The sequence below is a fragment of the Corythoichthys intestinalis genome, chromosome 9 (genome assembly GCF_030265065.1).
Source record: "Corythoichthys intestinalis isolate RoL2023-P3 chromosome 9, ASM3026506v1, whole genome shotgun sequence".
In the NCBI taxonomy this organism is placed as follows: domain Eukaryota; kingdom Metazoa; phylum Chordata; class Actinopteri; order Syngnathiformes; family Syngnathidae; genus Corythoichthys; species Corythoichthys intestinalis.
The window spans coordinates 12939113-12966961 of NC_080403.1; the positions used below are offsets into that span (position 1 = coordinate 12939113).

Below are 27849 nucleotides of genomic sequence, written 5' to 3' on the forward strand. Positions count from 1 at the left end.
ACTTTAAATGGTATCACTTTTTTAAAATGCTGTCAAAATGCTTTTTTTTTTTTTTTTATAGGCAAATGGATGGATAGTCAAATGTAAAATGAATTTGTAGAATAGTAATTCTCTAATTCTGTGCTATTTGCTGCAATAAATTGGCCATTTTCATTTCACAAGTAGTAACACCCAGATTTAAAAAGCAAAGAAAGGATAAATTTTGGGGGGGGAACAAAATTAGAGAAAGTAAAGCTAGCTATACTAGCGCTCACTTGATGTGAGCCTGAATTGCTAAATACTTATAACTTACATTGACCAGTGAGGTGATTACCGTCCATCTGTTTATGAATGCTTTACCGCTCCTTCCACTAGGTGTGCCAGGTGAGTGCCCAGCAACCCGTCCAGACTGAGCTCTTGATGCGCTATCACCAACTACAGTCTCGCTTGGCTACATTGAAGATTGAGAATGAGGAGGTGAGGATTTACGGGGGGGCTTTGTGTGTGTCCATCAGCCCCCCTACTCTTCCTTCCAACACCACCTTCCCCCTGACAGTGAAAGGCCAGCCTGCTGTTCCCTGGAGTCACATAGCAGGGCCACATCACCATCTGTCCTCATTGCAATTACTTTTCGCTGACCCTCCCACAGCGGGAACTGAGAATTTATTTAGTGCCCTGTCACAGTGCCAATGTTGTTTTCTGGATGAAAGTATGTGTTATGATGGAGAGGGCATTTTCATCAAAAAGCGACAGACACAAAGGTGCAAATAGAGGTGATAATTAGCTGTGTTCCTGTGCCAACTGCCTTGCCTTTACTCCTTTCCCGTGTCTTCCATTATATGCAATAATTGATGAGGTATGCAATAATTGGAAATAAGCTTTATCAATCTGTGCCCTGCTCAAAAAGTTGTATGCCTTCCAACGGTTTCCTCTTTTGTTTTGACGTGAATTGCGATTCATATCACTGCAATGCAAATATATTTTATCTCACCCTTGGAAAATAAGGTCACTTATTATTTTATCTTCTCATTTTCTTCTCAAAGACTAATCAGGCATCACTTCATTTCAAGTCTGTGTTCCTTTATCACGCTCCTTTTTCAATACAGGTGAGAAAGACCTTGGATGCCACCATGCAAACACTTCAGGACATGCTGACAGTGGAGGATTTTGACGTGTCAGACGCTTTCCAACATAGCCGCTCCACTGAATCCATCAAGTCCCTGGCCTCCGAATCCTACATGAGCAAGACAAATGTAGCAAAGAGGAGGGCTAACCAGCAGGAGACTGAAATGTTTTATCTCTCAGTGAGTTGACATAATGCTATTACAGCGTCACATTTCAATTAAACACGTAACAAGATGAAATGATCGTGGTTCTATTAGCGTTTCTGTGATCTGACTAGTGTTTTGTGGGATTAGAGGGGCCACTCAGGTATTTTCATTTTAATCTCTCTCCTTAGAAATTCAAGGAGTACCTGAATGGTAGTAACCTCATCATTAAACTGCAGGCCAAGCATGACTTACTAAAGCAGACCCTTGGCGAAGGTAAGTGACCCTTACTATCTGTACAATTTCTGCCATCGGGGATAAAGCGGGTGCAGGTTTTATCTAATAATAGGCAGCCGGGAATGAGGTTAGAAACGGATCATTATTGTGGAGAGAGAGAATGTGGAATTGATGGATTCAAATATATTTATAGTAACTTGAAATGTGTTTAAATATACAGCGGTATGAAAAAGTATCCAAACCTTTTTGGAATTTCTCACATTTCTGCATAAAAATCATCTTCAAATAGGATCTGATCTTTGTCAAGATCTCCCAGATGGAAAAACTGTCTGTTTTAACTAAAACCACCCAAACATTTATAGGTTTTCATATTTTAATGAGGATAGTATGCAAGCAATGACAGAAAGGAGAAACTAGGTAAGTGAAACATCACATTTAATATTTTGTGCCCCCCATTTTAGCATCAATAACTTCAACCAGACGCTTCCTGTAGCTGCAGATCAGTCTTGCACATCGATCAGGACTAATGGCCCATTCTTCTCAACAAAACTGCTGGAGTTCAGTCAGATTCTTGGGATGTCTGTCATGAATCACTGTCTTTAGGTCATGCCACAGCATTTCAATGGTGTTCAAGTCTGGACTTTGACTTAGCCACTCCAGAGCGTGTATTTTTTTCTTCTGAAACCATTCTGAAGTAGATTTACTTCTGTGTTATGGATCATTGTTGTGTTGCAGCATCCATCCTCATTTTAGCTTCAACTGTCTGACAGACGGCCTCAGATTTTCCTGCAAAACATCCTGATAAACTTTTGAATTCATTCTTCCATTAATGATTGCAAGTTGTCCAGGCCCTGAAGCAGCAATACAGCCCCCAAATATGATGTTCCTTCCACCATGCTTCATGGTGGGGATGAGGTGTTGATGTTGGTGATCTGTTTCATTTTTCTTCTACACATAATGTTATGTTTTACTCCCAAACAATTCAACTTTGGTTTCATCAGTCCACAAAATATTTTGCCAAAACGTCCAAAGTGTCCAATTGCCTTTTTGCGAACATTAAACGAGCAACAATGTTTGTTTGTTTTTTACAGCAGTGGCTTCCTCCGTGGAGTCCTCCCATGAACATCATTCTTGGCCATAGTTTTACACATAGTTGATATGTGCACAGAGATATTGGACTGTGCCAGTGATTTCTGTAGGTCTTTAGCAGACACGCTAGGGTTGTTGTTTTTTTATCTCTGAGTATTCTGCGCTGAACTCTTGGCGTCATCTTTGGTGAACGGCCACTCCTTGGGAGAGTCCCCCAAATGACCAGATATGACCAGGACTCCTCCCACACATGTCCCAAATGACCAGAAGCAACAGTGCCAAATTCTCCATTTGTAGACAACTTCTCTGGCTGTCGATTGATGACCATCCAGACTTTTAGAGATGGTTTTGTATCCTTTCCCAGCTTTATACAATTCAACAATCCTTGATCGCAGGTCTTTAGACAGCTCTTTTGACCGAGCCATGATGCACATCAGACAATGCTTCTCATCAAGACAATCCTTACCAGGTGTGTGTTTTATAGTGGGTAGGGCAGCTTTAAATCCCTCATCAGCGATTGGGCCCACACCTGACTTAAATAGTTGGGTTAAAAATGGTTTTAATTGCTCTTTAAGTCTCCTTAGGAAGATCACTTACTTATTTTTCCCCGTTCTGTCATTTTTTGCATGATATCCTCATTAAAAAATGAAAATCTATAAATGTTTGGGTGTTTTTTGTTAAAGCAGACACAATTTTACATCTGTGGGATTTTGACAAAGATCAGATCTGTAAAGTAAAGTCTTCAGAACTGGGTCCACTTCTGATAAAAACGGGACAGTGCGACATCCAGTCCTACTTATGGTTGTCTCTTCAATGTTTTCTCAAACATTTGGGGTTCGGGAACATTTTTTAACGGAAACCCCTCACAATTGTAGCACCAATTAAATGCAAATCTACAGAAAACTCAGCTATTTTAGAGAAATGTTTATTCTTTACATTAACCTATTTAATTGAGAAGACATAGTCTTACAAAAGCATTCATATTTTTCTAATAGAAAATATTCTTATTTGGAGTCATGGTTTAATGAGGGAAGAAAGTCATCCTACTTTTTAACAGTGCATTTCAAGAATACAACTTTATTTTCTCAATGTTACACCTTTAATTCTGTAAAAGACATGTAAAAACAGGACTTCCAACCAGGTTAAGATACTACCCCTCTGACATGAACATTTGTAGTCAACAGTGGCCTTGTAAGGTGAGAGGCCATTTGTAGTTGCAGCCTCAGACATGTGACCCCTGAGTGATTGACTGTGATGTTATGTCAAACGGGGACCTCGGTAATGGAGTTGGTACAATATTTTAACTGTATAACAGCACACCAGCAATTCTGTTTTCATCATCTTCTGAATGCTACAGTTAGGTTTGATTGACAACTTTTTTTTATTGCTGTGCTTTTATTACCCCAAGTGTGCTTTTTTTTGCCCCAACTTTTTGAACTGCATAAAACAGGCAATTAAGTTAACCAGTTGAACTAGAGTGCATAGTAAAATTCCCTGTTTTCTGATGGTTAAGCCCACAAAAAGGGTTTGTTCAAAAGAACAGAGAGGGATTGGTTCTTTTGGCCCCTCCCATTCCCATGGGTGCTCTGTTCACCTCAGCCGTGAGTGTTTTACGCCTAATCAATCAGAAGGTCTAGCTCCATCTCTGCAGCTGCTCTTGCGTTAAGCTCTTTCCTAATAGACCAGCACGTCAAACAGCTGAGGATGCATTTACTTACTTGATAACATATTCTGTCCTTCTGTTTTTTTTAGCTCTACTGCAAACACACAATCCTCACATTATACAGTAGTTCCCATCCAACTTTGGGCAGATTTGCGTTTGTTTACCTCTGTGGCGAAACAGCAGAGAGCACATGAACCTGGCATATGGTGTCTCCAGGTACCACCCATGTTTAATTATTCAGGTGATCAATCAGTGCTGCGATGTGCTCATTAGCTCACCACTTGTCCAAACTGTCGCATCTGTGCGGGGCCATTTGTGTGTATATCAGGGGGTACAAGATGAAACTGCGTGTCGCATAGAGCCTAATAAAAACATCATGTCATGCACACATGCACATGTGGCGTTATTAACTCCTTTCAATATGTTGTGGACAAAAATGAGCATTATCATGCTTAGATGTTGTCATACGAATCAGATTTGATAACCTCACTGGCATGTGGGAGTGCTGACGTGGTGTGTATCGTTTCGGGACTCATCTTTGAGGTTTAAAGTATAAACTGTGCGCCGATGACCAGGGCCGTTCCTGACCAATTTGGTGCCCTAGGCAACACATTTTTTGGCACCCCCCCCCCCCTCCCCTATTTTCACCACATATATTTAAACACTCACACTGAAAAAGCGCATTATCTCTTTGTAATTTATTATATAAAAAAGACAACGAACAAGTGCATAAATTAAAAGAAAAATGCTGTAATAACTATTCAAAAGCACCAATAAAAAACACTTCAAAAACAAATGCATTAAATAAAATAGAATTGTTATTACAATATGATTAACACCCACCCACACAAACTTATATAAAGACACACAAAACACTTTAAAATGAAACCTTTTTTTTTTTTTTCACCTTGACCTATAACCTTACCTCACCTTGGCTTTACTGATGCAAAAGCATCTATTGCACTTTCATATGACAGTCGTTTTGGAAGGTGCACTTCTTTCCTGGACTTGGTGGGCTTAGCTTTGTTGCTGATGTGGATAAGTTCGCTGTAAAAGATGGCCCAGGATGTACAGAGGTAGAAGGAAAATAATTCAGAAGAGTATCGACAAAGAGAAGAAAGCTGAATGTTACATTATATTAGTCAAATAGCTGTTGATTATGAAACCAGCATGACATAACCATAATAGCGCCTAAATTCTTGCAGCCTACTGTACTTGTCTATTGGATCCGGCCACTATCTTTGATGGGCGTAGTTTAAAAAAAATAATTCTTGAAGCACGTCAACTACACAGGACTATCCAATAATAATGAATTAAATAATATATGATAGCAAAAAAAACAATAAATTGAATGTTTTTACATGAACATGATCGCCATTTTAATGAATTAATGACACATTTAATAACGGTTTAATAAAGGTTTGCATTTAAATCCATGGCGCTTTTAGTCCCCCATACCACAGAACTTTGAAATGATTATTTCCATATTTCATGGTGTATTTATTAAAAATTAACCTTGGCACTTTTAGGCAAGGCAAATTTATTTGAAAAGCACAATTTAACACAAGGTAAAAGTTGTTCACATCACATGAAATAAGCAAGACAATTTTAGTCTCTCATACAATTTGTTCAAATTTCTCTAAATTTGGAGGGGGAGTAAATTTCACTGAAACTGATCCACAGCAGGCAGAATACTGAAAATATTTCTAAAACAACAGCCTGGCTAATGATACAGTATAATTTTGCTTTAGCACTAAGTCATATACGCTCTATGTAAATAACCACTAGCTTGCAATTGCGCTAAATCTACGTGCTTATGCTGTTGAAAAAAATCATCACAACAAACCTCTGTTTTTCTTCACGTCTTTGCTGTCTTGTTTCTTTTTCTTCTCTGTCCCGGAGGGCTTTTGTCTTTTCATGAAGTTGACTTGTCACCGCAACGTCGCTCAATTGCGGAGGCTAAAAATAGCACCTTCAGGTCTGTTTGGTGGTGAGTGAGACTAGGGTCTGTAGTGAAATTATCGCATCAAAGGAAAAAGTGAAACGGGCAGAAGGCACACTAGAAAAATAATTTCATTATTATTGAAAGACTTATTATGAACGGTTTTGTTGTTCTTTTGTTTTATTGTTTTGTATAATTTTTTTGAATACCGCTATCATCAAATATTATTTGAATATCTTTCTTGATGCCTTTTTGGACACTGGTGCGCCCTTAGGCGGTTGCCTAAATCGCCTTATGGGCGGCACGGGTCTGCCGATGACCCGAGATAAACATGGTAATTAGTCAGTTGAGTGTTGTGTGGGGAAAGTGTATGGCTTAGCCCTTGGTGTGATTATCCATTGTGGCTTGGTGGAAACAGAAAATGTTGAAGTACACCATTGCCATTGTTGCTTTTGTTTTACATGTACTCTCTTCCAGCTTACTCTCACTCAGTTCAAGAGAAATACCTTGATGTTGGCACCAATAATATGTGTTCTTTTGGTTATTTTTTGTTTGTCCATGTTTTAACAAGTAGAACATTTACAAGTTTGTTAGAGCAGAGTGTTACTGTTTTTTCTGCAAGGATAGAAATACACAACATAAATATAACATGAGTTACAACAAAAGAATCAATCAAGCAGCGCAGTCATTGTTCAGTGTCACCACTGGTAGGCCCCCTCCGTTGCTGATGTGCACCCCCCCCCCCCCCCCCCCCCGCCCCTCATATCCTCCACATCCCCTGAGGCTTTATCGTCTATTCCTCAATAGCATTGCCCAACCGATAGTGCTTTTGGTGCTCCATTTGTCCTTCTCAGTCTGGACACTGCAGTCTAATATATCCACTTCCTGCACTAATATAAAACATTTCCCTTTTGTGTCTTTTCCTCAGGGGAAAGAGCTGAATGCGGAACCACAAGGTAAATTCAGATCAGTTTTCAAAGCATGTTTATTTCATTATTCCTGGACTTTTGTAATATTTAGAGATATCAAAGAAGAAAAACAATAAATATATAAAACTGGATTTGTACACTTTTATAATTTTCTTCTGGTAATTTTTCTTTTAATGGTTTTAGACATTCTAAGGACATGGCAGTAGGTACACCTGCACAACAGACTAATTTTAAAAGTTCAACTTAACGGTATTTTTATTGTTGCAGTTTGTTGTGGTGTACAACTGACTAAACGGCACCATCTTGTTATGTGTTTTTATGGTATACATTCTCGCTCATGGATTGTAATTTTCTAACAGATAACAGGATATCAGTCAATCAAACAGTATTACGCATTGCAAATTAGTTTTGTCATGAATGATACAAAACATTTTTAACTCAATATCGATACTCAAATAAATACTTGATACCTGATACCATTTTCGATACTACATAAATAAAAATACCAAAATTAGATATTATTTTTTAATTAAGTCTTCATGCTATTTCACAATGATTGACGTCCAATTATGTAGCATCCAATCATCCCTCTGCTGTGTACTGAAATGAATTTGTCTCTAGTAGACATTTATTTCATTTGAAGTGGGAGAGATACAGTAGTAGCGAATGAACATTCGACCATCAATCACAGTCAAAAAGCTGATTAAAACTAGATCAAAATATCCTGATGGTTACTTCCTATTGGTTTTGGGGCACAGCTGGGTGACTTCCTGTGGATTTAGCTTCAATTCCAGGCCACTTCCTGTTGATTTTGGGTCACATCCTGGCTGTGAATGCTCATCTGTCAGTGCCATGGACGGCGATAGACGTTTTGACTGGTCATAATGGATTGGACATTTATCACCTTCAATGGCAGCCAATGAGTTAACAAGAAAAGTGCAAAAATATCCTCCATTACTATCAAGAGTAGTCCAAAATTCAAATTTCGCCCATGACAACAAATTTCTTGTGGCCTGGGGTCCCGCAAAAACAACTAAATGTGTATCAATAATTTTGCAATTAAATATCATATCCAGATACAACTTTTCAGTAGTGATACATCGATGCTTTTCGATACTTTTGACAAACTTATTGTAAATCAACTCCAAGCCCACAAAAGCAACATATGAAACATTGCCAAAGTAATAACCCTGTGACAAGGTCAATGAAAACTGAGTACAGGGATCTTTCGCTACTTAGCGCTTCAAACTTTGCGCCATAGGTCCATCTCAGATTTTTTTTTTCCCAATCAAAAAATAAATAAATACAGATGAGCTGTCGACCACGTAGTCTCCCTCTCCCTCCCTCTCCATGCACTTTGTTTGTCAGGCAGTGCACTGGAGTTGCTTATTAAAGTTAGCGATGATTGACAGATTTTTGGGTTTCATCTCGCCAGACACGCGAACTTCAACGCACCCGTGTGCGTCACTCATTGTTTAACTTGTTAAACAGTTGCTGTCGCAACTCAATGGGTGCAAATGAGCAGCTTGAGCGGATTTGAGTGGACTCACTCAATGAAGCATTTAATAAAGTCAAGCATTTTTCTGCTTTATTCTTGTTTAAAAGTAATTCGGTGGTACAGTAACTTATAAAACTTAAAATTTATCATAATTATTACATTTGAAGTGCTTACTAACCATTTATTAATATATATGTATATATATATTTTTTTTAATTACTATTATTATTATTATTATACATTAGGGGGGGAAAAAGTGAAAAAACGTGTTATATGTATATCTTTCCAATGCTAAATCTGAATAAATACATTGAACTCATAACAAAAAAGAAATTATGATTATTTTATTTATTTATTGTTTGGGTGGGTGGGCGCTACTTTGCGGTTTTTCACTTATTGTGATGGGTTCTGGTCCCATTAATCACGAAAAACGAGGGATCACTGTATTAACTTGGTCGTGTTTTGATAAAGCTTTTTACTCTATAGGATTATCTGAAAGCGTGCAGTTATACCTAATATTCTGTACAATGAGTGAATTCTTTTACACAAGACCCCCATATTTTCTATTAGGGACTCCTGGATTCCCCTATTGCTGATTTTTATTTACTAAGGATTTTTTTATTTGTTTCTTTAAATATTTCTTTAAATTGTTTCCTTTTTAAAGGGGCACAACCTATGGAAACTGCTCAGTGGTGCTTTACTCCATCTTACAAATATTATTAAAAATAAATAAATAAATTATGCTTTTTCAATGTGAGTCAATTATTAGCATTTTTCGCGATTCATGTTTAGGCGCAGTCCCTATGTCTATGAATAGTGGGGGACCCCAGGTATCTGGATCTATAATCTATATTGTGGTTAACATTGTGTCATAATTGTCCTCCTGTTTCTTTTTTATACAGCCAGGAACACTGATGTAAATCATTCAGAGATGCCACTTTTTTTTTCACGTTTTTTTGCTTCACGTTTTTTTGTTTATTGTCCTGTGGGAAGCCGCACATTTCCATTTTAAGGGTTATTGATTTGATCAGTAATCTGTGTTGTTTTTGCAAAATCACATATTCTGTTTAATGGCTTTATGTTGGCTCATTTCCATTTTTTGCACTCAGTTTCAATTAAACAATGCATTTTGAGTTTGCTGATAAATAATGAAGCTGTATTTTTTTCTGCTGGGAAACTCGTGTTTAGGATTACATTGAGTTATCTATATATTATAGCGATGATATTCCTTTTGTCCATCGTTTCCTAGGCCCCCCACCCTTCCCCCTAAGCCCCAGAAAATGCGGAAGACTAGACCGCGCTCCATCTATAACCATAAGCTGTTTAATGGCAATTTGGAGACCTTTGTCAAGGTACCCTCTTGTGGTGGTGTATGCCTGAACGGCCCCTGAGGGGGAAGTGGTCTCATCTTCCTTCTCTTCCCATTTTGGCCTTTTGTTCCACCGTTTTGCCGCCGCCCTTCGTCATGACGTAACCTTTGATTAACCTCTAATCCGCTTCCTCCCTTCTGTGGTGCAGGCGGAGCGGCAGTTGGCTGTCTCTTTATTCACACACAATTTACTGTCTCTGGCTCACAAATCCAGTCACTTATTTGGTTGGAAGGAGACATCTTGCTTTGTCCCTCACTGCACATGTGTGGCTTCCCTGTTGTTCAGTCCTTGTGCTTGGCCTCCTTTAATCACACGAGCTCATTCCTCATCTAATTGTTTGCTTTAACTTTGTGCTTCTTTGCCCTCCTCTCTCTGCTATACCCTACTGTGTTATGCGGCTCTTCCCAGAGGGAGACGGAATGCTCGTGCTCGCATCCAGGTACCTCTCTGAGAATATGTACTCACTGGCTACTTCATTAGGTAGACCTCCAATAAGATCTAGAGTTGTATTAAAACATTACAAGGATAATGTTTACCGTAATATCTGGACTATAAGGCGCACCTGACTATAAGCCGCCAGCCACCAAATTTGACATGAAAACGGCATTTGTTCACAGATAAGCTGCACTGGACTATAAGACGCAGTTGTCCTCATTGTATTATGGGATATTTACACCAAAAGATATTAACTGGTAACACTTCATTTGACAAAGGCATTATAAGACTGTCATGAAACCAAATGAACCACCATGAAGCTTTGAACCAATGGCTGCAAAGCCTTATTGTTTCAAAAATCTTCATTTGGCCATCACTGCTCCCTTGCGGGAGACAGTCAACCTCTGCTGCCACCTGCTGTCATCCAACATTCCTCCTAGCATGCATTGCGGCACTACAGATGTAAATAATAATCAAAGTTCATGTTCTGTGCTAATTATTTCTTCAGTTACTGTTCCAGTTGTTTCATTAATTGCTAGCTATTGTATTTGGTAACATTTTCTTGGATAGTGGTGCCATAGTACTGTCATAATTATTACATGACACTGTTATAAGCATTAGTGAATGCTTATAATAGATGTCGGTTAGTGTCATCCAGCAAATTATCTCACTTTTGAATGGACGTAAAAGATCTGAGCTGGACATAAATGGAGTTAGTGACATAATATGCAACATGACACATATTGACATCTGTCATAAGCATTCAGTAATGCCCATGATAGTGTCATGTCATAATTATGACGTTCTTATGACAGTCTTATGATGCCGCTGTCAAATAAAGTTTTACCTATTAACCCAAATAAATCATCAAATAAGCCCCATTGGACTATAAACCGCAGGATTCAAAATGAGGGAAAAAAGTAGCGGCTTATAGTCCGAAAATTAAGGTAGTTTTATCAAACATTTTAAATTGAATGTGTTTGTGGTAAGTAGCATGGAACTGTCCACCATCAAAGAGTGTTTATGACTATTGCTTTGTTTTTTTTCCCCTCATTATTATCAGTATTAAATATTGTAGTAAACTATAAAAAATGAGAGCCTCCATGGAATAGGCCCAAACAAGTCATAATCCTGTTTGCGAATTTCTTAGTGTTTTCTCTCCCACAATCATTTGAAGCCATTCATAAACTGAAGAAGTAAACTAACTGTGTAGTCAGCTCTGCTAAAATGAGGGGGCACGTGGCAATGCATGCACATTATGATGCAGGTACTGGATAAATAAGGTAACGTTGTGACCTTACATCGTTGCCCAACCTGCTTGTTTGCAGCGAGATATGAATTCCAGAGGCGATTGCAATCAATTGATAATCATATAGATAAAAAGGCTCAATCAGGTCGCATGCTTGTTATGCCTAATGTCATGGATAAAACAATGGAAAAATATTGGAACACCATCGTAGTTCCCCTTTAAAGGGGATGTTCAAAATTTTTTACCTTAATCTTAATCTTCGAGTTAGCGAGGTTTTAATTAGTTGGTGGAGTTGATTTCAACAAATTCCCTGCAGTTTGTCAGTTATTTGTTTGTTTCAGGGCTTCGGAGTGGCTAAGCTAGCGCAAGTCAATGGTGCCTACTTAGCATGCCAATAAAAAAAGGTTTTTAACAGATCTGACATAGTCAAATAAATTTAAAATTCAGGTCATTGTTCAAAATACCAATGCGGCTAAAACAATGTCACACCAAACTGCCATTATTCATTTCATTCTGCATAACTATTTTTTTTTTAGATGGGCAATGCGACCACAATAGAGAGGAGAGCTCTGGCCACTCGTGCTCGGTGTGCTGAGGAATCCCTTTCGTTTCCACAAAAAAAAAAAAAAAAAAATGCAGTGGAAAAAAACGATGTGATATCACTCCGCCCTGCTTGCCTAGACAGCCTGTTCCATGCAGAGCTGCTGGATTACAAATGTTGCTGTTCATACTACAATTATTGACATGCAACGACAAGTTTTAATAACTGTATCCTGAAAACATAGCCAACACAATATACTGCATGGGTCCAAGGTGATTCTCATGCGTGCACACGTTGTTTTTTATTGGTATACCAAGCAAGCACCATCGACTCGCGCTACCATAGCCACTCTGGAGCCGTGAAATTAATAAATAACAAACTACACGGAATTTGTTGAAATCAATTTCACCAACTAATTAAACTAACTCGAACATTAAGCCTTTTGTAAAACATTCTGAACTTCCCCTTTAAGTATTCAAAATATTAGAATTGTATACACAATTGCAAATTGCAGCCAACACAATTCATGTTTTTGGTACATAATATTTCACATCATTATATCATCTATGCTAGAGTATACATTATTACAGGGGTGGCAACTGAAAAATAATTTTAAAGAACAACTCATGATTACTCAAATGTGTTTTTTCAGAACCCCAAAGAGAATTTATGAATGCCAGAGGTTGGCAGTTTTTAGACTTACTAATGACACAATAGAGTCACCACATATTTCTTGGATGCCACAGTATAAAAAAATTACATTGCATCATCATTCACAGAGTTTGACAAAGTAATGACACCATTGTGACGACGTAGGGGTTACAACATAGTTTTCTATTTTTGGAATATATGGGTTAAAAATGAAAAGTAAAGAAATACTCCAGGAGAGTACAGAAACCTTGGCCATTGTAACTTCTCACCACTGCAGTGTAAGAGAAATTCTAGATTTGCGCATATCTACAGATTCCAGATGTATGCATATACCCCATATACTGTAAAGTCTGTCAGTCCTACTGGTATTGGAGGTCATAAGTTTACGCAGGTGAATCTGATGTTGTGGCTAATGAGAATTCTACACCTTTTTCCCCCCTATTGTAATATCCTACCTGCTGTGCTTTGCCATTTTTGGAACAACAGTCGTGTTTTCTTTCAAATATGACTATCCTCAAAATGCCTTAATATCTCTTCTCTTATTTCAGGATTCAGGTCAACCAATACCACTTGTGGTAGAGAGCTGTGTCAGATACATCAACCTTTATGGTAAGGCTCACATCATGCTATGTCTCTCAGGCTAAATAAGAAATGAAATACTGTAAGCGTTAGTGTTTTTGTGAACTATTGGATGGAGCAGTCTAGTGTTTGTAGCTTCATAAATAGCTGCAGGCACACAGACTTGACCTGCTCCCTGGGGATTTGACAAGCTCGTAACAAGGGCTTACACACACACACACACATGCACACACCCCCCCACACACACACACACAGTTGTGATACCCCACCTTCCCCCCCAGTCCCCCAGCCAGTGCTTTCTGTTTTCTAGCAACCCAACTCCCAATCTCTCTCTTTATAGCTCCTCCCGGTTTACCTTCACATCTGTCTTCTACTCATTGCTTTAGCCTGCAGGCCTCTCCCCTGGATCTGGACCTAATGAAACTCCAGAAAACTGATTAGTAACCTTCTAACTGGAACCACATGCTAGCGCCTCACAAGGGGCCCCCTCCTGGAGAAACAAATAAATAAATGAAATGAAGTATCTCCCGATATGACCAGATGATGCTGCTCGCTCCATGTTGTAAGTTGAACGGATAATGGCAGCTTGCATAATTCTATCTGCAATATATTTATTTCAGGCCTACAGCAGCAAGGCATCTTCAGAGTTCCGGGATCACAGGTGGAAGTCAATGATATTAAAAACTCATTTGAAAGAGGTGAGTCACTTCTTGGTATCGTGTCACCTTTCATTTAGCTTTTTCTGCAGTCCATCAAATGTCAGCTCTGAATTCCCTTTTGTTCTGGTTCATCAGGAGAAGATCCCTTAATAGATGACCACAATGAGCATGACATCAACTCAGTGGCTGGAGTGCTTAAATTGTATTTCCGAGGACTGGAGAACTCCCTCTTCCCAAAGGAGCGTTTCCTGGACTTCATCTCGACCATCAGTGAGTCACAAACATTCAAAGCCATAGCTGCTGTATACGTGTTTGAGTCTATGTGTTTGTCTGCAATCAAAATAGCCAAAAGGAAAAGCACAAAGTCTCCGAGAATCTCAGTTGACGTGAAAATGAGAAGTTAACACATGGAAGCAATCTAAGCACCAGTGCTCCCTGCGTGAAACTTAGGACCAGTAGGAAGAGAGACGTAACAAATGTATCACAGGCTGTAGGGCAGGATGGTGTGTCTATTAAAATGCTAAATAGCTAAATTGACTAGCTAAAATGGAGTTCCACTCAGTATAAACGGTAATGAAAAATTGTATTTACTGTTATTGTTCAGTCGAACTGCGACTGTATCGTTTGTATTGTACAGTAATCAAATATGGGATAGAATAAATAAATCTTCCATGAAGCCAAATGAGGTAATCAGCTCAACTGTCATTATGATAAAGTGCAATATAACCACAATAATAAACATGTTGGTCTTAGACCATCTGTAAGGACTTCGGTTTCGGAAACATATGGTCATAAGTGACTGTTTCCATCATGATTAGGGATGTAACGAAAAACTATGCGAGTGCATTGGTACACGCTACACATACACTGGCTAACGGATCAGTATAAATATACTTTGTACTTTGGAATTTAATTATCCTGAATGTTTTTTACTTTGGAGAGCCTAGTGATCCATGTAAATTAGGAATGACCAAAGCTGCAAATGGACACCTTCTCTAGAGTTCAAAAAATCATTTTGAAGGCAATACTACATTTACAGTCTTGGCAAGGTCTTTCATAATTATAAAACAGAGGTATCCAAACTTTTTTCTCTGATTGCCGCTTTCAGAAAAATTAAAGAATGCCAATCCAAAATCCTATTATAATAAACTCATTGGCTGCCATTGACGGCGATAGACCTGCAATTCGCTGTCAGTCTTCCAATCAAAACAGATTGGACATCTACCACCGTCAGTGGTAGTAAAACATGATCACTCAATGCTAGCCTTCCCAGTTGAAATAGATTTGTTGGCCATTACTGTCAATGACAGTGAATGAGTTCAGAGCTCTAAGCAACAAAATAATCCAGACGTATAAGGATATTGCAATACACATATTTATATTTACACGACTGAAACAAACTTGCGGCTAACCTGCAGAAGAAAGATACATTGTACAGAAACAGCAAAGGGAAAATGACAAACAAGATAGCTCAATTTACCACACAGGATTTTTTTCATCTAAATTTATTTATGTAAAACAAAATATGGAACATCTACACAGTTGCCAACATTGATTCAACATGTCAGGTTTTGACCCCTAAGATAATGGAGAGTCACTAGTCGCTTCATCTAATGTAAAGCTGAGAAGTGCAAAAATGTAGGCCAAAGTTGTGCTGACCGTATACAATGATGTCTACATAATTTGCTGTGGGCCAATAAAAACGGGGCAGCGGACCACAGTTGATACCAAATTCCTACAACAAAACATTGGATCAGAACCTCTCAAAATGAATCTCCTGTTGAATTGTACTGCCAATGAATCGTATTTAAATTATAATCCCGCTGCATCGAACCAGTTAGAATCACTGCACTTTAACTCATTGGCTATTTACCAACCACTCCAAAATGAAATCAGCATCTTCATACAGCTTGCCAGGCAGTGTTGTTTTTGACAGCCGTTTTAATTTTTGTTTTAGTCGTTTTTTTGGACAAAAATACTTATTAGTCTTAGTCATATTTTAGTCATTTCAAAATGTGTTCTTATTCGTCTAGTTTTAGTCGCCAAATTTCATACAAATTTCGTCTAGTTTTAGTCGATAATTATTCAAAATGTTTTAACTTTAAAATTCAAAAGTTTTTGTCCAAAATTAATAAACGTTTCCAACAATTTCGAATGAACATAGACAAACAAGCATATATTGGAGCGTTTACAATGACAACACTAACTTGGTGGTGATAATACACAATCAGCAGGAAAAGCAGTCCATTACTTTCAATTAAACCCACCTGGAAGCCACGATCTGTATATAAAAAAAAATGTCTGTGCGTTTAACCCTGAGAAGTCTGGGATTTTTGTTGTTGTTGTTGTTGTTGCTAGTCTTAGTCTAGCCAGAAGTTGTAAGCAATCAGTATTTCCCAGTAATGGCTCATTTACCAAACAAAACAGTTGAAGTGGGTCTAAATGCAATTTTGCCAATTGGCTCTCCTCTCAGCTTACTGACCAGAAGAGCCAAGTCACCCTGCTTTAGACAAGCCAGTGTTTAAGAGGACACTTGCCTTTCTGAATCTAATGCTAACATGAATGCTACGCTAACGCTAGGAGTTAAGTTTAGCATCTGATGATCATTTAGCACAGTCCTTTAAAGGCGAAAGCATCATTGCATATTCTCTCTTGCCAAGATAAGAAACAAATCTTACCATGTTTCCAAACAAGCAAATGGAGCGCAACTTAGCTTTAGACGCAACCGAAACTCGGGTGAGGAGAGTGAGGGAGAGGTGCAGCACATCTCATATGAGTGACATGACACAAACATTGCTAAGATGCAAGCTACCGTACACCACCTAAAATATGAAAATGTCACGCACTGTGAACATATGTCAGAAACTATGTCACGTTTGTTTCATTATGTTCTAGTCTCCTGAAGGAATCTGACCTTTTAGCCAGATTGCCGGAATCACGCCAGCCGAACCACCGGAACCGCGCTAGCACAATTCCAATGACCCGAGCCGGCGGAACCCTAACAACCCGCCGGAAAGGCCAAACTCCGTGCGTTTACCTTAGTCTTAACCCCTTGTACTGACTCCATTTTAAAAGTTGGAAAAAGGCTTCAAAACACTAGTTTACAATTTATTCCAAGTCTGCAGCAATCATACAGCAAAGAGAAACCGAGGCGAGGAGGCAAACTGGATCCGAGGTCACCATATCAAAAGTCAACAAAAGATTCCTGGGAAAAATGACAACGATTAGTTAAACATTGTCTTTTAAAGGCTCTGGTGAGGCGGGTTGTGGTCCGGAAGAAGGGTGTGTTTGGGCGTGTTTAGGATTATTGTCTGTTGGAGAGGACAATTCGGGCGCTACTGTTGTCAGGGCAAGGAGAGTTAAGGATTTTGCCATCCTCAGCACCACGTGAGTGCTAAGTGTTTACTTCTCGTCACGGGTACCTTCAAATCAGATGTTCGTTGTTACAAGACAAGATGTCCCGCAATTTGTTCTGGACTGAGCGGAGAGCCGGTTGCGGGATTTGGTGGTGCAGACGTGGGCTTGTAGATGTCTTGCCTATCACCTGCCTGCCAGCATCAATCTTACTCAGTCAGCTGCATGACGTTCGCGTTGGGCTTCCGTGGTCAGAAGGCGTCCTGTATGTTTTGCCCTCATCTGCCCGTTGTCTTGGCGCAGCAAATTCTATCATTTCAAGTCCAACTGTTCATAGTATCAAATACAGTGCCTTGCAAAAGTATTCGGCCCCCTTGAATCTTGCAACCTTTCGCCACATTTCAGGCTTCAAACATAAAGATATGAAATTTAATTTTTTTGTCAAGAATCAACAACAAGTGGGACACAATCGTGAAGTGGAACAACATTTATTGGATAATTTAAACTTTTTTAACAAATGAAAAACTGAAAAGTGGGGCGTGCAATATTATTCGGCCCCTTTACTTTCAGTGCAGCAAACTCACTCCAGAAGTTCAGTGAGGATCTCTGAATGATCCAATGTTGTCCTAAATGACCGATGATGATAAATAGAATCCACCTGTGTGTAATCAAGTCTCCGTATAAATGCACCTGCTCTGTGATAGTCTCAGGGTTCTGTTTAAAGTGCAGAGAGCATTATGAAAACCAAGGAACACACCAGGCAGGTCCGAGATACTGTTGTGGAGAAGTTTAAAGCCGGATTTGGATACAAAAATATTTCCCAAGCTTTAAACATCTCAAGGAGCACTGTGCAAGCCATCATATTGACATGGAAGGAGCATCAGACCACTGCAAATCTACCAAGACGTCCTTCCATACTTTCTTCTTAAACAAGGAGAAAACTGATCAGAGATGCAGCCAAGAGGCCCATGATTACTCTGGATGAACTGCAAAGATCTACAGCTGAGGTGGGAGAGTCTGTCCATAGGACAACAATCAGTCGTACACTGCACAAATCTGGCCTTTATGGAAGAGTGGCAAGAAGAAAGCCATTTCTCAAAGACATCCATAAAAAGTCTCGTTTAAAGTTTGCCACAAGCCACCTGGGAGACACACCAAACATGTGGAAGAAGGTGCTCTGGTCAGATGAAACCAAAATTGAACTTTTTGGCCACAATGCAAAACGATATGTTTGGCGTAAAAGCAACACAGCTCATCACCCTGAACACACCATCCCCACTGTCAAACATGGTGGTGGCAGCATCATGGTTTGGGCCTGCTTTTCTTCAGCAGGGACAGGGAAGATGGTTAAAATTGACGGGAAGATGGATGCAGCCAAATACAGGAACATTCTGGAAGAAAACCTGTTGGTATCTGCACAAGACCTGAGACTGGGACGGAGATTTATCTTCCAACAGGACAATGATCCAAAACATAAAGCCAAATCTACAATGGAATGGTTCAAAAATAAACGTATCCAGGTGTTAGAATCGCCAAGTCAAAGTCCAGACCTGAATCCAATCGAGAATCTGTGGAAAGAGCTGAAGACTGCTGTTCACAAACACTCTCCATCCAACCTCACTGAGCTCGAGCTGTTTTGCAAGGAAGAATGGGCAAGAATGTCAGTCTCTCGATGTGCAAAACTGATAGAAACGTACCCCAAGCGACTTGCAGCTGTAATTGGAGCAAAAGGTGGCGCTACAAAGTATTAACGCAAGGGGGCCGAATAATATTGCACGCCCCACTTTTCAGTTTTTTATTTGTTAAAAAAGTTTAAATTATCCAATAAATTTTGTTCCACTTCACGATTGTGTCCCACTTGTTGTTGATTCTTGACAAAAAATTAAAATTTTAAATCTTTGTTTGAAGCCTGAAATGTGGCGAAAGGTTGCAAGGTTCAAGGGGGCCGAATACTTTTGCAAGGCACTGTATATTCTGCTTGTTTTTCCTAAACTGTGATATAAATGCTATTTATTTTATTTTCGGTGTGTTAGAGTAATTCAAACGGTCAAACAGTAAATATGAGAAAAGATACTATTCTCTGATTGATTATATTTTGTGTGTTAGAGTAATATAAACAGACAAACAGTAAATACATGAAAAGAAACTATTCCCTTCATCTCCCAAACCACGTTTTTAGCTCGTCATCGTGACGTCATTGTCATGAAAAAATTGTTGGTCGATGAAATATTTCCGTTATTGTCTTTGTTGACAATGCTGTTTTCAGGACAATAAGGCATGATGTCCCCTTGAAAATCCTTGTGTTCATTCAACTTCTTTCTTTTCTTTCCTTTTTCCCCCATTATCTCATGGTTCTACCAGCATTAATTTCCTTGTGTGTTTCAGAGCTGGAGTCAGGAGCGGAGAGAGCACATCACATCCAGCAGATTGTTGTGACGCTGCCTCGGACTATCATCATTGTCATGAGATACCTCTTTGCTTTTCTCAATCAGTAAGTTTCTTTCCATTTCTTTCTGGCATGTACACATGAGTTTCTTCTTTGCTCTATTAAACCATTAAAATACATAATATGGAGAAAATCAACTCCGACATCTACAGTTGCAAGTACAGGGAGTTTTCTGGGTAGAATTTATAAGAGATCATTTTGGGGTAAGCTTAAAGATCTTTTCACACTAGTGGTAGCAGTGCACAGTTTGCTGCGTGGTGAGTGTTTGTGGCCAAAATAGACGCAGGGGCAAAGGATGAGTATAGTTGCTGCGAAGGGGCGTGTCCCAAAATCGAGACTCGTTGTATTTCAGAGTGGCAAAATGAGTGCATCCAATAGACAGGTGCTGTCGTACTAATATCTTGCTGTTTAGGCAGACTGATACACATATGTCAACGTAGAGGAAACTTTGATAAATGCGCTTTCTTGAATTTTCCCAAGCTTTGGGACAGGTGCAAAATACAGTAGCTCTGTCACCTCTCCCTGCTTAAGCCTAATGATATATAGATGCGCTTTTGTGTGGCGCTGTAGTTCACGAAGGACAAACTATCCACATTGTCACTGAAATTAGTACATCCCATTTCATGGCTGTTATAATCTCTCTGTCCTCCTTAAAATGAGAAATTTTGTGGCTTTCTTGTGTACCAATGAAAAAAAAAAGAATAACCTGGCGACATCCAACACTGCCACAAACTGAATGGCGATGCAACTTACTACGAAGCTACGCAACCTTGAGATGAATGTTCGTCGGGAGGCAGCAAGGAATGAAAACTGCGACGAGGATTAAGTCGACGAAATGGGGGTGGCGGACACGGCCTGCCATCGTTCCTCAGCTATTCCCTATCTTCTGGATCGAATCAACTGAATAAACTAACCACTCAATTATGAACTAATCTACTGGATCAAATCAACATAACGAGCACATAGACACGATCGACAATGGACTATTGGGAAAATGAACAATCAAGGAGGATGGTTAAATAAAAAAAAAATTTAAAAATTTTTTTTAAATCTTGTAATCACTACGCAATCTGAATGGTTATTCGATATTTTCTGCATCCTATGGTATACTGCGGGCGGGTCTCACTCTCAATAAGCTTCTCCCGTCTGCCCTTTTCTTTTCGGGTTGAATTAATTGTAAACACATATAAGTGCTGTATGTTTGTTGGATTTGTCATGCCTGAAGGGGAAAGAAAGAAAACGAAAGAAAGAAAGAAAGAAAGAAAGAAAGAAAGAAAGAAAGAAAGAAAGAAAGAAAGAAAGAAAGAAAGAAAGAAAGAAAGAGAAAGAAAGAAAGAAAGAAAGAAAGAAAGAAAGAAAGAAAGAGAAAGAAAGAAAGAAAGAAAGAAAGAAAGAAAGAAAGAAAGAAAGAAAGAAAGAAAGAAAGAAAGAAAGAAAGAAAGAAAGAAAGAAAGAAAGAAAGAATGAATGCATTGGTACTTGGAAGAATCACTCTTCACTTCCCAGCTGCGAATTCGTCACTACTACGGATCTCCTTCCTATCTGTCATTTTGCGCTTTGCCCCGGTACCCTTTGACACTGCGCTGCCACTGGTGTAAGCCTTAAAAAGGCTTTCACATTCTCCTCAACAAACTCATCCAAGCATGCTGTAATGGGTATTGTGTTGTGCACTGGGCCACAACCATAGCATGCTACTATATTCTATTGTGTTCAGTGATTTAGAACAAAGTATTAAGTTCTAGCCCTAACTCTGATTGAGTTAAGTGATTGAAAAAAATATTTTGGCACGGTGTAAATGAAGTCATGTGTAAATGGTTTAGACACACGGTTTTGAGTTAAGGGCTGGTGTACATCGAACTGATTTTTAGACCTTCATATGTGCCTGAACAGCAACAACATATAAAGTAAAAGTAGCCGGCGTACTGGAGATAATTTTTATGTGATATATGCTTATTAATAATCGTGTTTGTTTGTTAGTCTCTCCCAGTATAGTGATGAGAACATGATGGATCCATACAACTTGGCCATATGCTTTGGTCCGACGCTGATGCCCATTCCCGACAGCCAGGACCCAGTTTCATGCCAGGCGCATGTGAACGAGGTCATCAAGACTATCATCATCCACAATGAAGTCATCTTTCCCAGTCTACGTGACCTGGACGGCCCAGTCTATGAAAAGTGCATGACTGGGGGAGAGCAATACTGGTGAGTGAACTTTCAAAGTCAGTCAACATCATGAGCAGTGTTATTTTTGGCTGCCCTTTTTAATTATCTTAGTCTTAAATCATATTTTAGTAATTTCGAAATGTGTTAGTATTCGTCTAGTTTTCCTCAACGAATACTCAGAATGTTTTCATCTGTAAAATCTAAAAGGTTTTAGTCCAAAAGATGAAAAACAAAGATAAAGGAACAAAAAAGATAAAGGGTTCCAACAATTTCGGATCAACATTGACAGAAGAGCACCTATTGTAGCTTTTACAAAGACAACGCCAACTTCGTTAGTAGTGGTGTCAACAATAATTGATGCGGCGATGCATCCCGATGCGGGGCATGGACGATTCGATTCGATGCGGGCAACAAGCCGAATCGATTCAGCGCATTTTAAAATATATAAGTGCGTTCAAAAATCTTCCCTGCGCAATTCCGGTGATGCAACGGATTTGGTTTCCCAATTTGTATTATTATTCTCATGTTTCATTTTTTACACACGCATAACTCTGTTCAAGTTTCCCACCAAACTCGGAGAAGCCAAAATGTCTCCAGATGTCTGCTTTCAATGTCTTAGGTGCATCAATAATCTTTCTCACTCCCTCTTTCTCCGCTTCAGCCATTGTTATGTTATGTCCTATCTCTTAGAGGTTAGATCTTGTGCCTGAACCCGATTAACATTTTGGGCAATTCGGGTCGGGTCGGACCGCCGTGCCAAACTAATAAATTATAAAAATGTGCTGGCCTAATAAATTATTTAAAAAAAAAAAAGGGGGGGGGGGGGTGATAAAACCGAGAGCAGGCTCCCTGTATTGTGCATTTGCTTGTGCACGCACATGAACGCCGTGGCCCGCATGTTTTTTTTTTTATATTTAACTTTCCCAGTGTTATTTCGTGTGTAAATGCTTTTATAATGATCATAAAAATATGTACACTATTTAAACATTAAGATAACTTGAGTTTTTTTCTGCCAACTGAGAAGTCGTTACGAAAGACACTTTTATTTATGCACACAAAGGCAACACAAATGTATCCTTTTGAATCTTTTCCTCTGTGTGTCTGCAAAACTGCATGTTTTTTTTTTTTTTGTTTTGTTTTTTTTAACTTTCCCGGCGTTATTTGGCTGTGTAAAGCCTTTTATAATGATCATAAAACTATGTAGACTATTTAAACATTAAGAAAACTTGCGTTTTTTTCCTACCAACTGAGAATTCGGTACGAAGGACACTTTTATTTATGCACATAAAGGCAACAGAAATGTGATCCTTTTGAATTTTCTCCTCTGTGTGTCTGCAAAACCCAAGTTTTTTTTTTTTTATATATTAAACGTTCCCAGCGTTATTTCATTGTGTAAATTCTTTTATAATGATCATAAAAATATGTAGAGTATTTAAACATTAAGAAAACTTGCATTTTTTTTCTGCCAACTCGAAGAAATGAAAATAAATTGCCGCTGCTGCGTTTTTTTTTTCTTTTCGCGTCACTCCGACAAAAAAAAAAAAAACGGGTTTTTCGGGCTGGGCTTGCAAATCCTGCGGTTTTTTTTTTTCTTTTCGCGTCACTCCGACAAAAAAAAAAAAAAAAACGGGTTTTTCGGGCTGGGCCTGCAAATCTAGTTAATTGATTGGGCTTGGGCCGTGTCGGGTCCGGCTGGATTTTTTAGGCCCGATCTAACCTCTATTGCACGTACATAATGGGCTAGGCCTACATTTTACTTTTGTTCGACATTGCAATTTAGTTGATGTTTTGTTTGCAACTGAACTGATCCCTTGATTGATATTGCGATAAAGATGCTGCTGCACTACAATATTTTCTTTGTCGTTTTCTTTAATATTTTCTTGAATATTTTTATTGATGGGTCGTTGTGACTAAAATACAATGATTGTTATTACTGATTTTGCACAGGAGTTCAGATGTTGCACTGTGTGAAAGGCTGCTACTGTGTGTAAAAAAAAAAAAGAGAGAGAAAGCCCTGGTCTCATTCAAAGCACTAATTCAATGCTGTGATCTGTTTTTTTTCTAATATATATATATCTGAAAGTATTTTCATTTGACTTCAACCAGGAGTGACACAAGAGCCAATGAAAAGTTGTTTAATGTCTGACCGCTTGTGTTGCCTCATGATTCATGAAAAATATGCTTTGCTTTAGAATTTTAATGCATCCCAGGCTTTAATGCATCGCAATGCATTGTCGAATTGAACCGAATCAAATCGTGACCCTCTGAATCGAATCGAATTGAATCGTGGCCCTCCGAATCGTAATCGAATCGAATCGTGAGGGCAGTGCCGATGCACACCTCTATTTATTAGGGTTTTCCAATGATTTTTTTTCAACTGAAAGTATGGAGCACTACTATCGTAAGCTGTAGCCGATGGCAACAAAACTAAAACAACACAACAACTGTTTAAGAGGACTCTCGCTAAGCTAAAGTTAATGCTAACTCTAAAGCGAATGCTATGCTAACGCTACGGTATATGGTGTATGTAGTGTGTAATAACTCACTCAGCACAGACCTTTAAGGGCTAAAGCAGCATTGCATTTTCTCTCTTGAATATGAAATAAATACTGCTACAATGCTGGCTGACTAACTGCACGTAGAAAATGTCACGCATTGTAAACACATGACGGAAACTTTGGCGCATTTTCATCTCGTTGCCGTCTCGTCAGACAAAAACTGACAGTCTCATTGTTTTTAGCTCGTTATCATCTTGTGTTCGTCATGAAAAATTTGTCGAAGAAATACTTTCAGTATCATCGTTGACGAAAACTGATCACAAGCACACTAAAATTTACTTTTTACATCGGAATTCACCGCTCTTCCCTCAAAACACATATAATTAGCTTATTAACCTGTTAGGTAAACCTTTTGTTCTGTTTCTCTGCAGTGACAGCCCTCACAGTGAGCCAGGAACCCTTGATGAAGTTGACAATGGAACTGAGCCACACACAAGTGATGAAGGTCAGCACCATTATAGCAGTCATCGTAGTAGTCATTTGACCTAATCGGGAACACTTTATTGCTGGAGTTGCACCATGTCATGATTACACTCACGAGCAGTTAGTCATTGAAGCAGGTGTTTTGCTTATCTAACATACCCTTAAACCTTTGGGATCCACTAAAAAAAGGTTCTTCATTAGTATATACTAGTACATATACTGTATATATACTGTGAGGAGAAGAAGTATTTGCACCCCTTGTGATTTTGCAAGTTCACCTACTTAGAAAATAAGTAGGTGTCTGAAATTTCAATCATAGATACATGTCCACTTATAGAGACATAATCTAAAAAAACTCCCATTGTATGATTTTTCAATAATTTGTAATTTACTGGGTAAGTGCGTTATAAATAAAATGTATTATTATTATTATTATTATCATAAGCATCTGTACCCCTGAGAAAATCAGTGCTAATATTTAGTACAGAAATCTTTGTTTGCAATTACAGAGGTCAGACGCTTTCTGTAGTTGTTCACCAAATTTTCACCTATGGAAACAGGGTTTTTGGCCCGTTCCTCCAAGCAAATCTTCTCTAGATTTGTCAGGTTTCGGGGGCTGTTGTTTCAGCTCCATTTAATTTTAATTTTCTATTGGATTGAGGTCTGGAGACTGGATAGGCCACTCCAGAACCTTTGATATGCTTTTTACGCAGCCACTCCTTGGTCATCTTGGCTTTGTGCTTTGGATCATTGTCATGTTGGAAGATCCAGCCACGACTTATCTTCCAGTCTCTGACTGAGGAAGGAGAGGTTTTCGCTCAAAATCTGACGATACATTTCACTATTCATCCTATGCTTTATGCAGTACAGTCCTCTTCCCTTTGCCGAAAAGCATGAGGTTTCCACCCCAATACTTCACAGTGGGAATGGTGTTCATGGGATTGTACTCCACACACGATGAGAACATTTTGCACAAAAAAGTTCTACTTTGGGCTCATCTGCCCACATGACTTTCTCCCATGACCCATCTGCATTATTCAGATGGTCCCTGGCAAACTTCAGACGGGCCTTCACATGTACTGGCTTCAACAGGAGAACCTTCTGCAAGACTTTACCATTGCTTCGTAGTGTTCTACTGACAGTAGCCTTTGAAACTGTGCATCCAGCGCACTTCAAGTCATTGACCAGATCCTCTCGTGTAGTTCTAGGCTGAGCCCTCACTTTTCTCATCATGATTGATGCCCTATGAGGAAAGATTTTACATGAAGCCCCAGTCCGAGGTAGATTATCAGTCATGTTTAGCTTTTTCCATTTTCTATTCAATTCAATTGCTTCAACTTTTGATTTATATTACCAAGCTGTTTTACAATTGTTCCATAGCCTTTTTCTAGCTTTGTGGCACTTAACAATTTTTTCTCTGATGTCTTTCGAAAGTTCTCCTGTCTTGCCCATGGTAGCAGTTAGATTATGGTGGTGTGCACAGGTGACAATGTTGAGCTCAAAAGAGTGGTGGGTGGGTGGTTACCCATGGGGTAAAGGTGGACTTTTTTTTTTTTTTCTAAGGTAAACTGACAACTCTTTGAGTGTCATTATTGCTGATTCTCAGGGGTACAAATACTTATGAACTGCAATAATTTACAAATAAATTATTTTAAAAAATCATACAATGTGATTTCTGGATTTTTTTTTTTTTTTTTTTGATTACGCCTCTATAGGTGGAAATGCATCTATAACTGAAATTTCAGACCTCTACCTATTTTCTAAGTGGGTGAACTTTCTAAATCACAAGGGGTGCAAATACTTCTGCTCCTCACTGTATGTATATATATAATATACATATACAGTGCCTTGCAAAAGTATTCGGCCCCCTTGAATCTTGCAACCTTTCGCCACATTTCAGGCTTCAAACATAAAGATATGAAATTTAATTTTTTCGTCAAGAATCAACAACAAGTGGGACACAATCGTGAAGTGGAACAACATTTATTGGATAATTTAAACTTTTTTAACAAATAAAAAACTGAAAAGTGGGGCGTGCAATATTATTCGTCCCCTTTACTTTGAGTGCAGCAAACTCACTCCAGAAGTTCAGTGAGGATCTCTGAATGATCCAATGTTGTCCTAAATGACCGATGATGATAAATAGAATCCACCTGTGTGTAATCAAGTCTCCGTATAAATGCCCCTGCTCTGTGATAGTCTCAGGGTTCTGTTTAAAGTGCAGAGAGCATTATGAAAATCAAGGAGCACACCAGGCAGGTCCGAGATACTGTTGTGGAGAAGTTTAAAGCCGGATTTGGATACAAAAAGATTTCGCAAGCTTTAAACATCTCAAGGAGCACTGTGCAAGCCATCATATTGAAATGGAAGGAGCATCAGACCACTGCAAATCTACCAAGACCCGGCCGTCCTTCCAAACTCTCTTCTCAAACAAGGAGAAAACTGATCAGAGATGCAGCCAAGAGGCCCATGATCACTCTGGATGAACTGCAGAGATCTACAGCTGAGGTGGGAGAGTCTGTCCATAGGACAACAATCAGTCGTACACTGCACAAATCTGGCCTTTATGGAAGAGTGGCAAGAAGAAAGCCATTTCTCAAAGATATCCATAAAAAGTCTCGTTTAAAGTTTGCCACAAGCCACCTGGGAGACACACCAAACATGTGGAAGAAGGTGCTCTGGTCAGATGAAACCAAAATTGAACTTTTTGGCCACAATGCAAAATGATATGTTTGGCGTAAAAGCAACACAGCTCATCACCCTGAACACACCATCCCCACTGTCAAACATGGTGGTGGCAGCATCATGGTTTG

General features: G+C 39.0%; 1 protein-coding gene across 3 annotated transcripts in view; it reads left to right on the plus strand.

The window, feature by feature from the left end:
• Positions 1-27849, plus strand: part of srgap3 (SLIT-ROBO Rho GTPase activating protein 3) — a 140314-nt gene that overhangs the window by 102009 nt on the left and 10456 nt on the right. For 2 of the 3 annotated variants that reach the window (XM_057846139.1, XM_057846137.1), the window contains 11 exons: positions 355-456; positions 1086-1283; positions 1439-1523; positions 7107-7134; positions 9855-9957; positions 13400-13460; positions 14051-14128; positions 14225-14359; positions 19829-19934; positions 21867-22094; positions 24985-25058. In XM_057846139.1, coding sequence (XP_057702122.1) covers positions 355-456; positions 1086-1283; positions 1439-1523; positions 7107-7134; positions 9855-9957; positions 13400-13460; positions 14051-14128; positions 14225-14359; positions 19829-19934; positions 21867-22094; positions 24985-25058 — 1198 coding nt within the window. Of the gene's footprint in view, positions 1-354; positions 457-1085; positions 1284-1438; positions 1524-7106; positions 7135-9854; positions 9958-10383; positions 10415-13399; positions 13461-14050; positions 14129-14224; positions 14360-19828; positions 19935-21866; positions 22095-24984; positions 25059-27849 lie in introns of all 3 variants that reach the window. The other variant, XM_057846140.1, reaches the window with a different exon arrangement.